This window comes from Gouania willdenowi, chromosome 17 (genome assembly GCF_900634775.1).
Source record: "Gouania willdenowi chromosome 17, fGouWil2.1, whole genome shotgun sequence".
NCBI classification, from domain to species: Eukaryota; Metazoa; Chordata; class Actinopteri; order Blenniiformes; family Gobiesocidae; genus Gouania; species Gouania willdenowi.
Window position 1 is genome coordinate 11,253,988 of NC_041060.1, and position 18,857 is coordinate 11,272,844.

General features: G+C 36.7%; 1 protein-coding gene across 1 annotated transcript in view; it reads right to left on the bottom strand.

The window, feature by feature from the left end:
* The window catches only part of cdh24b (cadherin 24, type 2b), a 239,553-nt gene that overhangs the window by 94,132 nt on the left and 126,564 nt on the right, over positions 1-18,857 (bottom strand). The window contains exons 5-6 of the mRNA XM_028472395.1: positions 15,354-15,473; positions 10,239-10,406 (exon numbers count right to left, since the gene is read on the bottom strand). Of these exons, the coding sequence (XP_028328196.1) occupies positions 10,239-10,406; positions 15,354-15,473 (288 nt within the window). The remainder of the gene's footprint in view (positions 1-10,238; positions 10,407-15,353; positions 15,474-18,857) is intronic.

Consider the following 18,857-nt stretch of genomic DNA (forward strand, 5'->3'; position numbering starts at 1 on the left):
TGTAAGCAACATATTTGAGGGAAGCAAAAAAAAACAAACAAACTGTCATCTGACACTCTGACATGCTGTCATTAAATCAAGCCTGTCGACAAATGCAAAGCCCTGTGAGCATTAATGTTTACAAAGCGGTAAACATCCCATCATCCAAAGTGCTGTAACAATTTTAAACACACAAAGACTTTTCCGCAAATTTTGACACTTTTTGACGAGCATTTGCCGTCATGAAAATGTGAAACTCAAAACCAGCTCCTTTGCCCTTGGAACGTTCTTTTGAATTTGGTATGGATGAAAATCTAATTAAAGCTGTTCTTTCACGCAAGAAATTCTGCACCACGACATCAAAAAAGCATGTTTATTTCCAAACACGTTTGGAGCACGGTGTATGCCATTTGATAACACCCAAAGGAAAGTGTGCTGAATGTGCTGTGTTTGCCAATGAAGCACCTAAAAAAAAACACCCCACATTTTCCATTCCTTAACAAAAAATAACCGCAAACGTAGAGTTGCCCACATTCCTTCTGCTATATCTTCCCCTCTGGGCTTTAAAGCAGTACGCACAACAAACTCACTTAGCCGCTAACGTCATGTGTAGAACAGGTGGGGGTTTAGGGCAGAGTACAAAGACTACCTCATGAACAGATCAGACCTGGTTTACATGCATCCAAAGTAATCCCTTCCTTCTGCTAAACGCCATAAGGGATGAGTAATATTGACCTTGGCAGTCGCTGGGTCTGGGTTTGCAGGTGTCTATTTAAAAGCCTTATGGGTGCATAATCAAATAACGCAGCAGGAGGGCTGTTTTTTAAGGTATGGGGGAGTGTCTTTGTATGTTTGCAAGTGAGAAACAAAACGACAAGATAACCAGACACATCCCATAGATCAGAGGTGTAAATAGTACTGATATAGAATACTCAAGTAGAAGTACGGTTACTCGATTGAAAGTACAAGTAAGTCAGACATAAAATACTCACGCACAGTGGTGGAGCAGCATGTTTTAAAAGTGAGGGTGTTTTAAGGGCAGTTTAATTTAGTTTATTAAATTATTTTACTAAAGCCATGAAAAAGCTGTTATTAGGTCAGTGATGCTCAACATGTTAATTTTAATTATGATTCCCACAGAAAACCTTAAAATGGGGAAACTTTACTAACCCCTTTTTACCTTTTTCTTTGACCATTTTTCTACTTCCTTTGTCCCATTTTTGCCCCTGTTCCAAAAAATGTGACTTTTTTTTTTTTTTTTAGATTTTATCTTCATTTTTTCCAATAAATATCTCCTTTTCCTAATTTTTGTCAATTTTTGCAAGTTCTTTTTTTTATTATTATTATTATTATTATTATTATTATTAATAATAATAATAATAATACATCAATTATATTTAGCGCTTATTATTATTATTATTATTAATAATAATAATAATAATAATAATAATACATCAATTATATTTAGCGCTTTTTTGGACACTCAAAGTCGCTTTACAAAAATAAAGGGCCCATGTTAAGTTAAATTGACTTTTCTGTGCTTTAAACATCATAAAAGTGCTATTTGGGCTTCATACACATGCACAAAGTGTTTTTCTAATTAATTTGCCATCGGCCCCTCCAACCACCACCAACACTCACTCACACACTAGGCAATGTGGGTGAAGTGCCTTGCCCAAGGACACAGTGGCATATACCACTGGGGTGACTGCCACCCCATTGTGGCACCTGGAATACTCAGGGGTCTCCCATCCAACTACAAACCAGGCCCAGACCTGCTTAGCTTCTGAGATCTAACGAGATCGACACATTCCAGCCTGGTATGAGGCCATGTGACCATGTGTAGACACTTTTATCCAATTTTTGTTGATTCTTTAACCATTGTTTTGCTACTTTTCATTCAAATAAGCTACCTTAAGCCCAATAAAAAAAGCCTTGTTTCCTTTTTCCCCTACATTTTGCCTCTATTGCTTCCACATTTTTGCCCTTTTTCACAATTGTTTGCCACATTTTGCTCATTTAGGCTACATTTTGCCATCATATACTGTACCACCCGTTTCCTCTTTTTTGTTAATTTTTTTGCCACTTGACTGATTTCGGCCCATTTTAGTCACTTTTCACCCTTTCATGCCATATTTTTACCACTTTTGGACAACCGTGGCTCAGGTGGTAGTGGGTCGTCTTCTGATTGAGAGGTTGGGGGTTCGATCCCAGTACCTGACTATGTGTCGAAGTGTCCTTGGGCAAGACACTGAACCCTAAGTTGCTCCCAGTGGTCGACTAGCGCCTTGCATGGCAGTCCTGTCCCACTGGTGTGTGAATGTGAGAGTGATTGGGTGAATGAGCTGATATGTAAAGTGCTTTGAGACTGCTTCAGTGTGGGGATAAAGCGCTATATAAAATCAAGACCATTTACCATTTTATGTCACTTTACTCATCGCTGTTAACTCTTAGTTTCCCTTCTCGCAACAGTGACTTCGTCAACTCTCTGGCTATGATTGGCTTGATCAATCAAACTAACTGGATTAATACGTTTTCAACAATGAATCTCTCTATAAAAAGTGCGGGGGATGAATTTTTGTTTTTATGAAGGTGCGTTTGTTGCATCCCCCACATCCCCCATGGGTGAGATGCTTGAGTACTATTTACTTGTGTGTGAGCAGGTGCTGCTCACACACAAGTAAATAGTACTCAAAGTAAAAGTTACTAGTTTTATAATAAATCTTGCCATGGTTCCCTTGCATATAGTAAACATATCATGTATAAACTTGAAAAGGAAGAAACCCAATTTTGCACAATTGGAACTTAATTTATTTTCCACAAAATAAATGCTTTGTCAAAAAAATACAGTTCTTTTTAAAATGAAATAACACCAATGAATTCAATTCAAAATAAATACATTCTCAGGTTCTTACTATAGCTACATTTATGAACTCTAAAACATGCTACATGTGCCATGTGTGTAACAACAGAATAGGTTGAAACCCAAACCTGAACCGTAGAAAGTGGCTGTGATCAAAAATTGTACGACTAAGAACATATGGATTATGTTCAATGTGCCATGAAACGTAAATAAAAAAATAATCACAAAGTAATGATTTACAAAGTAAATGTAATTAATTACTTTATTCTTTATAACATACTCAAGTAGAAGTAAAATGACTGATTTCAAAATATACTCAAAAAAGTACCCATAACAGCAACTCAATTACAGTAACGTGAGTACTTGTAATCCATTAGTTTCACCTCTGCAACTAAGAACATATGGATTATGTTCAATGTGCCTGAGGTCAGCAGTTTATGAAGAGACCATGTAACAGAAACTAAAAAAAAAAAAAAAAAAAATCACAAAAAAATGACAATTAGCTCAGTTACGGTTGGGTGTAGAAATGTAAAAAATGACTTTACTTCTTTTAAAACGTACTTAAGTATAAGTAATATGACTGATTTAGAAATATACTCAAAAAAGCACAAGCACCCATAAAAGCAACTCCACTCTACATTCCACTGATACACATAAAAAATACCAAGAATACACACACGCACACACTGAAACACACACAAATGGAAAAAAAAAAACCCTGATCAAATGTGAAGGGATTTGGAGCCAACCATTGCTCCAGTGAGCGATCGACGCTAATGCTAACACATTCTATAAAGCATTAATCAGAAGAAGAGCCTCTGATAAAGTGTGAGGCTTCAAAGCAGCTCCAGCAACCAAGAGGCACGACATCATCATCATACACACAAATCAGAATCCAGTCCACTTTCTTTTCCTTGAGGCCCTCCAGTACCGATTGCAGCTTACTTTTAAGGAGCTTGGTAGCAGGACATCATTAGTTCAATTTTTTAGGAAGAAAGCACTGACTACTACTACTGACAACTCATTTTTGTTCCCTTATTTTAGGGCAATGTTTACTTCAACTGGAGATTGGACTGAAACTTAAACATTTATCAGTAAATATGAATTATCCACATATAAGTGACTTGCTTTAAAGGAAAGCTCTAAACATATTAATGAGAGTTACATTCGGTAAGAAACCATACAATAAAAATCACCCAATAAATTGGATACAATGCAATCAGCCTTAAAACGAGCCATGTAGAACAATATTCTATCTAACGCTTCAATGCGTTTTGATGATATCATACAAAATCAAAATGAGGTTAAAATAATGTTTTCATCATGCACTGAGGGGTACGTACTAAGATACAGTGGAATCAAGTTTCAAACAATTTCCCCCTGGGATTAATAAAGGAATTCTGATCATGTATTCTACAATAAAAAAGATGAAGACACATGTTTTTACGACTGTAGTTAATAGGACAAGATTTAAAAGAAATAATAATGTATACAATCTTCTATACAAGATTGTTGGTTGTGAGGTAAAAAAAAAAAAAAAGTTTGTTAGCAGGAATATGTTAAAAAGTTGATTTTCACAACATTTTAACCAAAGATAGACTTTACAACAAGTAACATTCCATGAAATTTTGGACCGAATCAAAATACTGATTTTGAACCAGTTTTTTTTAAAAAAAAAAAAAAAATCCCTATCTTTCATTATTTGTGGAATTTAACATGTATTATCTCGGTTTATAATTGACCAATCTTTACAAAATTTGACTTTGTTATGTTGGGTTGGATTCTCAATTTCCCCACCAAGTTTTTTTCTGGATGGGATCTGTATTGAGTATTTTATCACAATTTTTCCTAAAAAAAAAAAATTAGGGGGGGTGCCCATACATTTTGATCTACTGTATCATTATTATTAATGGGAATAGTAATTTCTTCCAAGCCTTTAAAGTGTGAATGATCATAGTACCATCATTGATCCATTGTGCTCTTTGAGTGCTCTTTGTACGTGAAGATTTAAAGTAAAATAAAAGCATGGTTATTTTTCCAACTTTTGCCATTCCCAAACGTATTGTATCCTAATAGTGAGTCCATTAAGGTCTATGGTGCACTGGCTGTGCATTCTTCCATGCTCTAATGATGATTTTGCGCCTTGTGTATGTCATTTTCAAACGTGATGACGGATATGGCAGAGGGAACAATACAGTGCTGAGTGTAGTGAGTGCATCCTGAGTGCAGGCCCGTGAGGGAAAGGGAAAGGTGAATGGTGGGGGTGGGGGTGGGGGGTAAGGGGGGGGGGGGTTGTGGCCCTTCCAGCTTCAGCTCAGCGGCGCACGAGAAAGTGGACTCTATGACTATCTGTCCTAATATTGTTAAAAATTGTTAATTATATACAGTATTATGATTTCAACATTTTAAAATATGATTATTTCCATCTTCTTGACACCCGTTGAACAGTTGACACTGTCTCTTTAAATATTTTTCTTTAACTTTATCTCTAACAATAAATAAGAAAAATCTAAATATCTGATTCAAAGTAATTCATGTAAGAATCTCTGCTTTAACTTAATTCACTTCCTTTGTCACCATCCAAATTGAGAATCATAGCACAACAGCTTTAATCCACCATAACTCTTCTCACTTTGATTGAAAGAAGGTCATGAAATAAATTGAAGGAGGCAGACGCTGCTCTAAGGATGACATTTAACGAAAGAACGATGCCACCCTTCAAGGCCACATGATTTTCATGATCCCACTCAGCAGGGCTAACTGGGTTGTCCTTTTGAATAATAATAAAGGAGACAAGCACAACGCGTTATAACAAAAAACAGAACTGAAAAATATCACCAGAATACTTTAGTTCATTCAGCAGACAATGAAGGAAAAACACACATTTAAAGGTAGGGTAGGTGATTTTCTTCATATACACTTTTTAAGTTTCTGGTTGAAATTGTCTTTATGTAGTGTTGGGGTGGTCAAGACCGGTCTTGGTCTCGAGACCGGTCTCGAGACCAAATTTTAAAGGTCTTGGTCTTGTCTCGGTCTCTGAAGCATTTTGACTCGGTCTTGTCTTGGACTCGGGCTGCCCGGACTCGGGATTTTCCGTCAAGACCGTTCGAGACCAGCACTAATTCCTGCTATTTTTAACCTTTTTTATAATGTGATAATAACACGGAGAAGAACGGGACAAAACAATCCTTTATTCATTATTTAATCCACCCTGTATAATGACCGCAACCTTCCTTAATGTGACTGTGTGTGTGTGTGTGTGTGTGTGTGTGTGTGTGTGTGTGTGTGTGTGTGTGTGTGTGTGTGTGTGTGTGTGTGTGTGTGTGTGTGTGTGTGTGTGTGTGTGTGTGTGTGTGTGTGTGTGTGTGTGTGTGCGGTGTCAGTTTGGACCGCGGAGCAGAAGGGAGATATGAACTAATCACCGGTAAAAATCCCATTAAAACTCCAGAAAACAATCACCAGTAATAAATATTATCTCCCTGGTAAAGACAGTAGCTCTAATAACTGGTAAAATGATAAACTGATGATATTACAGCCTGTGAAGGCTGGATAGGTGACGCACTTACTCTGCTTCTGGGTCCTAGTGCCAGCCGAGCGGTAAAGCCTGTTCCGTTTACCGTGTTTACTGAGGTCCGTGTGTGTTTAATAAGTCCGTGTGTGTTTAATAAGTCCTTGTGTGTCCGTGTGAAAGTCTGCATGTTTATGCATCTGTCCATCCACTCTTTTCATTATATCCATGTCTTTTAAGGCTTTATTACATAATATCGGCTGTAGTCCGGGCCACCGCCATCTTGGATTATGTCGTCACCAGCGCGTCATCGCCGCGCATCACAGAATGAGTCAAATAACTGTAAAGAGGTCTTATATTAGTCTATTATCTTTTAAAGTGGTGTTTTTTTTTGTGTCTTTAGACTCCAATTACATGTATGTATATAATATGTTCCCCACAATATAAACAGGTTCACAATATAATTAATTTTTATAGTTTCTGTTTCCAGAATAATAATAATAATTCTCAACAAGAACTATTGATTAATTTGTCACATGACTGTTCCAGGGGTTGAGTTTGTTTTATTTAGTTTCACATCTACCTGTAGCTCTATGTTTTTTACACTGATGACAACTTGTTTTTAGTTTTATTTCAGAAAGTTTCACTTTTACAGTTACAGTTGGAAACCTTTGTTAATTGAATATCCTAGTTACATTACAGCAACCAAATTAAACTATATCAACTAAGTGAATTAATAAAAATGGCCTGTGTAAAGGCTTTTTCAAACTAAAAAATTATCTTGTGAAATCTGTGACCTGTTGACCTGCACAACTCAAAGAATCAGAATCAAGAATCATTATTTCTTGGCAGAAATGCTTTTAAACACTTGCTGTACATTCAGCTGACATAAAAATCTTGTTTTCAAATATGTAGAATAATTGTGAATTTATCAGTAGCAGTAGTAGTTTTAATATTTTAGTTAATTTTTTGCAGGCACCTTTTTTGTCCGTCAAATGTATTTAAAATAAACTAAAATTAAAGAGAGATGTTATTTAACTGTTGAACCTTGTCATAATTTTATTTATTTATATATTTTTTTAAATTGAAAAAAAAATGTTTATGGTCTTGGTCTTGGTCTTGATCTCGGCTTGTCTCGGTCTTGGTCTTGACTCGGTCTCGGCTCCGGAAAGTCTTGGTCTTGTCTTGGTCACGTTTTTTAACATATATAATGGAAAAGTTTATTGTTTACTTACTGCTGAATGAGACATGAGACAACAAAGTTTCTACACAATACAAGCGATGAGCTGAGGGGAGGGGGGAAGGGGGTAAAGGCGGAGCCATCGGGGAAGCTACAGTCAAAATCATGCTAGCTTTTGAAAATCGCCTACCCTGCCTTTAAAAACCATCTTAGCTGTTGGTAAATTATTCAGCTTTATTCAGTGTTCAATTGGTGAAGGGGGGCACTAATTTTGCAGCAAGCTTCTTTACATAACAGAAGTAAAGGAATGGACAAGTTTTCTACCCATGGCCTTAACCAACATTGACATTTTCATTGTAATATCAGAGTAAAATTTTAAATTCTATGACCCCCTAAAATTAAGTTTAATTTATTATCTTTGCTAAGGAGATTTACGTCAAAAGACACAATTTGTCCCCAAGATAGACCTTACGCCAAGAAAGATTTCATTATATTTTGGAGGGGACCCAGAACACTATACCGATTGTGGATCAGTTTTAATAATCCCTCTCTCACATCCTTGGAAGAATTTTAAAAATTAGTCTTGGTTCATAACTGACCGATCCTCATACAATTTGACTCAGTTACAGTAAGTCGAGTTGATTCGTCAATTATCCCACCAAGTTTCAAGTTCCGGATTGTGCATTTAATTGCGAATGCTCTCCAAAAAAATGGGGGTGCCCATACATTTAGACCTACTGTATTGTTATTAATGGGGATAGAAATGTTTTCCAAGGCATTAAAAGTTTTATTTCTGCATTTTTTTCATGTTTGTCTCTGGTAGGCTCTGACACTCTGTTGATCTGGTTTGAACATACACACAACTGTAAACTGTTTTCATGACCTCAAGGTCAGTGAGTGAGCTAAGCAGGGATAGTCTACATCATTAGGTACGAAGGTGGGGGTCCAGACATGGAGAAACACAGACGTCTTCCTTTGGCCACCTGCACCTGGGCTTAGTCTCATAAAGTTTTGCTTGGGAATAAACCTCATTAAAATTATACTACTCTCGTTATCTGTCCTAGGAGCCGTTCAATTAAAAGATCCAGGAAGGAGGTAGAGAAAAACCAAACAAATTTAAAGTATGAATGATCATGGTACCATGATCGGGATCATTGATCCAGATGACTGCCGAAATCTTGGAAAGAGGGTGTTTGGTGCATGACGTGGGGGTTTGCATTCTCTTTTTGTTTATCACCAAGGTTACAGAGGATCTCTACACTAAAGCAACTTTGTGATCCCAAACAGCAAAGCTAAGCCACATCTAAACACAAAGTCATTAGAAAACCAATTACTTTGGCCGCTGTCAGATTATTTGATATAATCTTAACTGAAGGGGTTCCGTTGGAAATGGATGATCTATCATTAATAGGCCGACTTCAACTATCCCACGACTGTTTGATGTGGTACTCTGTAGCCCCACAGGAGTCTCCTCTGAATGACTGCTAGCTGTGAGAGTCCTGACAGGACCTGCAGGCTCCTAGAAGTCTGAACACTCCTCTGCAAAGAGCCTGTGCAGCCCATTGTTTGTTCACAGAATGTTTGTCCATAACAGGAATTTAAAAAAAAAAAAAAGATCATGCGAGTACAGCAAAGAAAGGAAAAATCATTAATTTCTGCTGTTGACTGACTGCCAGAAGAGAAAGGAATGGATGACAAGTGCTCATGTTACTGTAATTGAGTTACTTTTATGAGTACTTTTTTGAGTATATTTCTAAATCAGTTATTTTACTTGTACTTAAGTATGTTTTAGAAGAAGTAAAGTAATTCATTAAGGGCTCTATTCTCCCATGTGCATAAGTCCAAAAAGTTGCGCAACGGCGCTGTTTTTGGCAGTGTGCTATTCTCCCCTGTACTTAAGTCAGTCGCTGCGTGCCATCATCCCAGTTACGCACAGTGGGTGGAGCAGCCCTGAAATGTGGGTGTTCCCATTCAAATCTGGCTTTACGCGCATTCTCCTGTGTGCGTAAGTTCTTTTCCTCTTACGCGCTTCTAACCCTGGAATAAGTGCAATGCCCCGATAAGGTGAAACATTATATTGCACTAGAAATATGGACTTACATATTTCTAGATACATTTGCAGCCTCACGGACTTGTGCGTCACGCAGCAGCAGCTGTGATTACTCAGCTGCTGCTGTGCATTTAATTAAAACTCTGAGAGACGCAGACTTCTGTCCACGTTGGTCACAGTGATTCAACTACTTTCATACTATGTCTAACGTAAAGTCACAGTTTTATCCACTACAGAGTGAAACAAGCTGTCATATGCGGATGAGGATTGACCACAAACTGTTCCCACACATATATTAATGAGGCTCAGCTCAGGTCGCTTTCAACTATTTACATTTAAAACTGCGTATTATGGAAGCCAATAGTTCTAAAGTAACTCACTTTTACTTTGAGCACTTTTTAATTGAGCTACTTTTTACTTATACTTGAGTTTTTTTTGTAGGACTTACTTGTACTTGAGAACAATTTCAATCAAGTAACAGCACTTCCACTTCAGTAGAATATATCAGTATTCTTTACACCTCTGGTGACTGCTCACTTGAGAGTATTCTGCTGCTCATAACTAATGTGTGCATTTGTGTGTGTAATAGGATAAATATTTGTGCTTGTGTCTCACTGATTGACATCTGTGTATAACAGTAAGAGCTGCTGTAACTTACTTTGAGTAAAACGTGGAGGGTTGTCGTTGACATCGGTGAGTTTCACTGTCACAGTAGTTGTTCCTGATAATCCTCCAAGGTGGCCTCCCATGTCTTTGGCCTGCAGCAAAACCATGTACTGATCCTGGGCCTCCCTGTCCATGTCAGGTACAGCAGTGCGTAGAATACCTACAGCAAACGGACACAAAACGGATAACACTTTACAAGAAGTTGTATACATCATTATTATGACATGACGCCTGTCGTTAGCATGAATTAAGTGTTTTTTGTTATACTAACCCAAACCCTTCGTTACCCTAACCCAGTGTTTTTCAAACTGGGGTACTGTACATGTACCCCTAGTGGTACGCAATGGCACTACATGGGGTACTTTAGAGAGAGAGAAAGAGTGAAACATTAACAAATAAAGTATCAGTCTTGGTCCCTCTTGGTTAAATGGGGTCGCCTGACATTTCTGAAAAGTTAAAATAGGTTTTTGAAATTATTATTAAAAACATTTTTAATTATTAAAACAACAAACATTCTTAACAACTGTATTTATATTTTCACTTTGTGAAACATGAATCCAGTTTAGCAAAAATGTAGTAAAAAATAATATAATATCTGATCTCAAACATGATTAAAAACTAATTCTAGAGGGAAAAAAAAAAGTCTTTGGGGTCACCAGAAATTCTTGATAACAAAATGGGTTCAGGATCCAAAAAAGGTTTGGAACCCAAGCTCTTATTACCATTTCTTTCCACTTATTTACACAATGAGATTCTTTAAAATGTGTGTTATCACTCATTTAATCCACCATTATGCTCAATAGTTGTTTTTAAATAGTTTTCAAAGAAAACTGTTTTAGAGAGTTGGTTATTTGTATCCAAGTACCAATAACAAGTATCCACGTACCCCATTTGTCAACAATTTACATGTTCTGATGTGAGCAAAGGGGTTGGTTATTTGATTCAGAAATAAGAGAAAGGGGGTACTTGAGCCAAAAAAGTTCAAGAACCACTCAACTAACCTGTGAGCCTAACCTTAATCCTAACTCTACCTAACCCCATTAGATCCCACAACCTACCCCAAAAAAATGCAAACATAGCTCCAAAAATGTCATAGTTTATGCCAGCCTTCAAGTAAAGTGAAAAAATGTACCAATGCTTTCATTGAGTACAGTATAAACTGCAAAGTAATGTTTTTACTGTACTGTATGATATCACTACTGAGGCTGAAAAAAGGACTCGGGATCAATATTTATGACTCCATTATTGCCTCTCACAAAATTTTCTGGCATGGACTTGGGTTTTGAGACAAAGCTGCCATTAAATTAGGACCTGGTCCAGCTCCGTTCACAGTTTTATGGACGTCGCTGTAAAGCTACAGGAGTAATAGTATCTAATATTTTCTATCATAATCAGTGGTCACTGCTTGTGATTTATAGCTATTACTTCATAACGAGTTCATCCTTCATTTTAAGAATTTGAATTTGATTTTGTATAGAAATAGTGTCTAAGTTTGGGACAATCATTTAAAGTGTACATTAGGTTGATTGATGACTCTAAATTGACAGGAGCAGCGAGTAAGTGTCTGTGTGATTGACTAGGGACATGTCTAAAGTCGACCCTGCCTTGTGCCCTGAATAGGCAGGGCTAAGCTCCTCCCTTCAGTGAATCGGAACAGGATGAGCAGGAATAGAAGATGGATGTATGGATGGATGGATGGATGAAATGCCCCGTCACCGGGCTGAAGCTACGGCTGATTTTCCTGACAATTTGACAGCTTTTTCTGACATTTCTGGAGACAGTTTCCATTTGACAGCAACAATATATAACTTAATGTCCCGTTGAGGTGGCGGAGAAACCCATATGCTGTCACCACAGAAATATACAAACACAGGTGTGAGCAGAAGCGCAATGAAGAAGATAAATCCCAACAAGCAACAGCTAGACATGTTGACAGAGCGTAAAATCTCAATCTGCGTCTCATGCTTTTTAATAGTGGAACAAAATGCGTCACTGGTGTGCATTAAACATCGATCACATCCTTGGTGCAAATGACCCCCATTCTGCTAAATATGATCAGATTTTATATACCATAGCCGTATCAGCCAAAACGCCACCTGGGATGACTTAGTGCCTCAAAATAAATGGTATTTATTTAAACATGAACAATTATGAATGGTAATGAATAAATGTGGGGGTTTTTTTGGCAGAGAAAACAAACATATAATATAACCTTAATCCGACATGGGCCACTAGGTTCAATTTTGTGCATCGCCCTGAGCGAATGCAGAAAAAGCTCCAAAAAAAAAAAAAAAAAAAACGAAAACAGTAAAAAAAAAAGACAACAAAAATACATAGAATAATAAATGAAATGGCTCACACATGAAAAATGTATGCTCTTTTTTGTGGCAGAAAAAGCAAAAAATAATAGCCTTAATCCGACATGAGGCACTGTCGGCCCCTCGGTTTATTTTTTGCGGCTCCCAAAGTGAATGCACAAAATGATTCCAAAAAACTGATACAAAAGAAAAGAGAAAAAAGACAACTACAAAACTACATAGAAAAATAAATACAACGACAATAAAAAAAATTTCACACAAAAAAGACAGTGTTCTTTATTTTGGCAAACTAAACAAAACTAAACAGCACACAAAAAAGAGAGAAAAGAACAGAGAAAAGATGACTACAAAAAAAAAATAAATAAATAAATAAAACAACAAAATGACTCAAAAACACACAAAATGACAGAATGATATATACATAGAAAGAGAAAACTAAATTATGCATTAAAAAAATAGACCAAAACAAAAATATGCAAAAACACACAAAATGATGATATATATATATATATATATATATATATACAAAATGACAAATAAAAAAACACAAACCCTTTGTACTTTACTATATTAATGCTCAGATTGGTCATTATTCTATATGTTGACAATAATCATGATAAAGTGGCCCTGAGATGAGATACAATCACATTTTAGTGGCCCCGCTGTGATAAAAGTTGCCCTAAATTATGAATGCATGAGCATGTTTTGGCGGGTGTGAGTGATTGAGGCAAAGGAACATACCGGATGATCGAAAGAGAAAGCGTGTGGAATACTGAAGCATGTCTGATGGCAAACTGTCAACAAATACACGCTCTGTAGAGTTTTAAGGCTTCTACGTTCCCCAATTAGCATTTCAGAAAGGTGTTACACTTCACTATGTTTATTTCAGAGGTCCTCACAAGTCAAGACAACCAATTTCCAATGCTTAAAAATGCAATGAATGAAACTAGCCACCTGAATCCTGACATGCAAACTCAAAACTTCTACATTGTGTGAAGAATAAAGATTTGTTTGTTACATTAATCTATTAGCTGCAGAGGCACTCCAGGAAAACTACAACTACATTTCCAAGTCAATATTCTTTGCTGTATGGTTATGAGCATGAAATTAATCTGAAGATGCTACACAAATGTTGCTTCACTGCGCCTATAGTCATTTCTGAGGAAAACTTAATACATTCTCATTGATGTCCATCTTTGAAATGGTTTTGTTGACTGTGCTCTATCTGGAAATATCAATACAAGGCAGTTGTTGCTGCGCTCTATAGAAACGCAGGGGCTAAAAGCATAAACACTTATCTGCTCCTTCATAATAGAGTTAGTCAAGGAGTGGGGGTGATACATAGGTACTGGAATGTGTGTTTAAATAAATGTATATATGGTCTGTTCAGAGCATATTGTAACTCATGGATATGACATTGGTTTGGATAGGAATCTTGCAGCCATGTTTTTAGGACTCAAAACACCACTCACTTTGTTGTTGTTGTTGTTTACACTAGTTAAAATCACTACTCCTCTGTTATTGGTGAACGGATTGGGCTGAAATTTGGTAGCTATAATCTATGGGTGTGTACGCATCGACGCTCCGAGTCCAATTTTTGATTTAGGGCCCAAGAAAAAAAAAAGAAAGTGGATTTCTCATTTATTTGCGAGTTAAATAATACGACGGTTGGTGGTACCGAATCATTGGCACATACCAATATGTAAATGGGGCCCATTATCCTGTACGTGTCATGGGGGTGCCAGGGAGACCACAGGGGCCCCATTTTTTCATTTACTACTCCTCCGTTAGTTCTCGCTAGATCAAAATGCAGTTTGGACTATTACCATTTTTAATTACACTTTATTCAGTTCTATTTTCTACACTATGAACCATGTGTTGAATTCTAAAAAGTACATAAATAAGGCTTTATTGCAACATGATTCTGTCACATTTTTGTATGTTTCTATTAATTCTAATAATTACAATAAAATAATATTTTATAATTATTTCTCATAAATATGACTTTCTATCTCATAACTATGACTTTCTATCTCATAATTATGACTTTCTTTCTCATAATTATGACTTTATCTCATAAATATGACCTTATCTCTTAACTATGACTTTCTATCTCATAATTATGACTTTCTTTCTCATAAATATGACTCATAAATATGACTTTCTATTGCATAATGATGACTTTCTTTCTCATAATGATGACTTTATCTCATAACTATGACTTTCTTTCTCATATATATGACTTTCTTTCTCATAATTATGACCTTATCTCATAAATATGACTTTCTTTCTCATAATTATAACTTTATCTCATAAATATGACCTTATCTCATAAATATGACCTTATCTCATATATATGACTTTCTTTGTCATAATTATGACTTACTATTACAATAATGATTTTTTTTTTTTTTGGAGGTGGAAACAGACTTCCATATGTTTTACTTCCAGACAGACCCAACATTTTTACTTTATTTCATGCACCTTTTTCTTTAAACTCATTTGGAGTTTTGTCAGATCAAAACCCAGAGTCTCATCTTCAAAAAGTGGTGTGATAAATGTTATTACTGTTTGTTGACTAGTTGACTTCTGAAATTATGGTGTGTGCTTTTTTTAATTGCCAAGAGTAAATCCACTCGTTTGTTCAACAACATCTTGAGAGTATTGGCTCTCTCGACATCTGCACTGTTGTTGTTTGTTTCCTGCTCGTGTGTGTTATATATTAATTGTCGCACACACACACACACACACACACACAGAGACAGACACAGGTAAACAAACACACTCACCTGTCTGGGGATCAACAGAGAAGTACTGCTGGCCCTGTACCAGTGTGTACACTAGCCTTGCACTGTTCCCATACGTTGGGTCATCAGCATCTGTCGCTGTCACCTGGATTATTGATGTTCCTGCAGGGAAAAACACACAAGTGAGGAAAGGGAAATAAAAAAAAAGAGCAGCAAGAGGAGAAGGGGAAGGGAGGGGTGGAGGGATAGTAAGATGATAGAGAGGAAGCAGTAAGTCCAGTGAGAAAAAGCTGAAATGACAAGGCAGAGCTGGAGCTGAGTGAAGACGATAGCACTACTTTAAGGAAGCTCTGTATCAAAACAACCTCTGCTCTGCATTCTCCTTCCTCTTATTTTTCCAATCTCTTTTTGGCACTGGTGTGACAAATACTGCATTCCACACACACACACACACACACACACACACACACACACACACACCACACACACACACACACACACACACACACACACACACACACACACACACACACACACACACACACACACACACACACACACACACACACCACACACACACACACACACACACACACCCTCTCCCCCACCATCTCTGATTCTCTCTGTCTGACTTCATTTTTCTTCTTCTCCGTCTCCAATTCCCTTTCGCTCCCTTTCTCGAGCGGTCCGTCTGTCTTTTTAACTGGCCACCCCCACCTTGCATCACCCTAAATCCTGTATTCTAGAGCTTGCAATGTGTCAATTTAGCAAAAAATTACATTTGAAGTGTTGGAAAAAAAATAATATAGTATATGAATGGACTGAAAAGCTGCAAACACATTTCAGGAGATATGTATGTATACTGTGTGTGGCTATATTTATCGAGAAGTGCAAAGGAAATGACTAGAGAGGAATGGAGATTAATGGGAGCAGTTACATTATTTATGTTTGAAAGAAATGGCTATGATTTTGTGTGTGTGTGCGTGTGTAGTGGGAATAGAAAAAGAGTGCATAAGATTAGCCAATTACTGATCCATTACAGGTAGTTATGCATTAGAGAGGCTTATCAGCAGATGGCAGATGTAAAGACTGGAGAGACTTCACCTCCAGATTGCAACAAACAGGAAGGAGATCAGTCACTCTCGACATGATGCAACGTACAGATTTTTCTCCTAAAGCACTCCATTTCAATATTCATTGCAATTTTTGTCGACTTGACTAAACCATAAAGGAACATTTTGCACTAATTACACACATGCTAGCTATAAAAAGAATCGAAATAAGCAGCTTTAACATCATCACTGCATTGGAAAGACTTAGGCATTAACTACTCCATGAGGTAAAATTTTATTTATCTGTTCGTTTGCGGGATTTTGTCAAAAGTACAGATTTTGACAACATTTTAACCAACAATAGACCTTACGCCATGGAAGATGCCATTAAATCTCGAAGGAATCTGGATCAATGTACTGGTTCTGGATCAGTTTGAAAAATAAAAAATCCCCATCTCTCATCATTGGTGATAATCCAAAAATCCATATCTCTGTTCGTAAGTGACCGATTTTTATGAAATTTCACCCAGTTTTGTCGGGTTAGTTCTCGGGGTGGGAACCTCTGGGCACCTCACGATACGATACGCAATACACAGCTCATGATAACGATTATCTCACAATATGACAATACTGCAAATATCGATATATTGGTCAGAAATCAATCTTACAATAATCTATGATAAAACAATGAAGAAAAAAAAGATTAAGTGAAAAAATACAATTTTTATTTTATTTATCAGAAAGACAATAAATTGAAAAAGTGTCCTATGAACAGTGACACTATTTTAGTGCAACATTTCTGTAAATAAGTGTCAACATACCAATTTAAACAAATAAGTATCTCCGATAGTGCTTTCTGTGAACAAAAATAGGGTCTTTCTTACCAGTGACACCAGTATAGTGCAATATTCCAGTAAACAATATATTGGTTCCTTCAACAAACAGTGACAAAATTTATGTGAAGACCTACCTGCATATTTTAGTGAAAAAGCAGAAAAGGTTTTGAAAATAATGAAATAAAACTTAAATCCAAAAAATAAATAAATATAAAAATCCATAATCGATTGTGCGAAAATCATCACACTCCTAGTTAGTTCCCCATCTACCCCACTAACTTTCATCCGAATCAAATCCAGAGTGCGCATCTCATCGCGTTTTTTTTTTAATTTTGTTTGCATCCAATTTGTTTAATTTTGTGCGATTACTACACAGTTAGAGATTTACTTACTAATCAGTCAGATTTTTCCCAAACCAAACTGTCAATGAAAGCTCTTCGTTTGCGTTCGAATTTTCAGAAAAACGTTAATAATCCCAGGGGCAAATGACTTGTTTTTAACTTGATTTTCAATAATAATGGTAGAACACTCAAGCTCTTCCAGACAAACACTATCAGTCCATTTAATCAGTGCTGTGCCTCAGTGGTAGTGATAGACAATTACAGAATTCAATTCAGCTCTTCCAAAAAAGTGTGTTTTCTTGGAGGTCTAACCAATTTTTGTTCCTTCCATTTCTCTTCATCTACATAAATGAAAACAAAAACAAGACTCACAAAAAAGGATCCAGGAGAACAAAAACAGGACTTATACTAAGGCTGAGCAGTTATTCTCATAACTGCTTGATTTTTGATTGTTTTGCTGTCTTACTGTGCAATGCCCAAAGGAAACATAACAGCAGCAGGAACTCATTTATTTAATAAACTAAGTTGTGGATATGCTGTGCTGTGAAACAGTTTTAGTTATTTTTTTATTTTTTGCTTGTGGCAAGTTTGGTTCGCAGTTTAGACTTGCCACAGAGTGGATAAAGTTACAAAAAAATAGAAAATAAATTAGGAATGTACCATATAATAAATGCAACACTACATTCAAACAATACAAGACTACATTTTAACTGTAGTTTACAATTATTTAAAAAAGCTATTACAACAGTGCATTCAAACACAAACAGTGTTAAAGACTTACAAGCAATGTCCAAACAGAGGGCACAAACCAACTTTAAATTACTCAAGGCGTGTCAAAATCCCGCCTTATTTTAGTGGCAACGTGTTTAAACTTCTGTGCTTGTACCCTGGTAAAAAAAAATAGTTTCCCTATTGCAGGCTACTCATTAATTCATAGGTGTGTTTAGGGTTAATTACAGAGAAAACACTTAGTGAACCGTTCAGAAACGAGGCTATAATTTCAGCAGATTGTTGCACCTGGGTACTACTAATGTAATCAAACATTTTAGTTCTGTTTCTTGGAATAATGAAGACAGTCTATTCACTCTAAAATATGTATTTCAGCAGTTGTTGAAGTAACTCAAAGTTGTGAGTAGTGTTGTGCTCATGACCACACTATCCGAGACCAAGACTTGCCCGAGACCAAAATACACCAAGACCAAGTCAAGACCAAGTCAAGACCAAGTCAAGACCAAGTCAAGACCAAGACCTAGACAAGCTGAGAACGAGACCAAGACCAAGTCAAGACCAAGACCGAGACAAGCTGAGAACGAGACC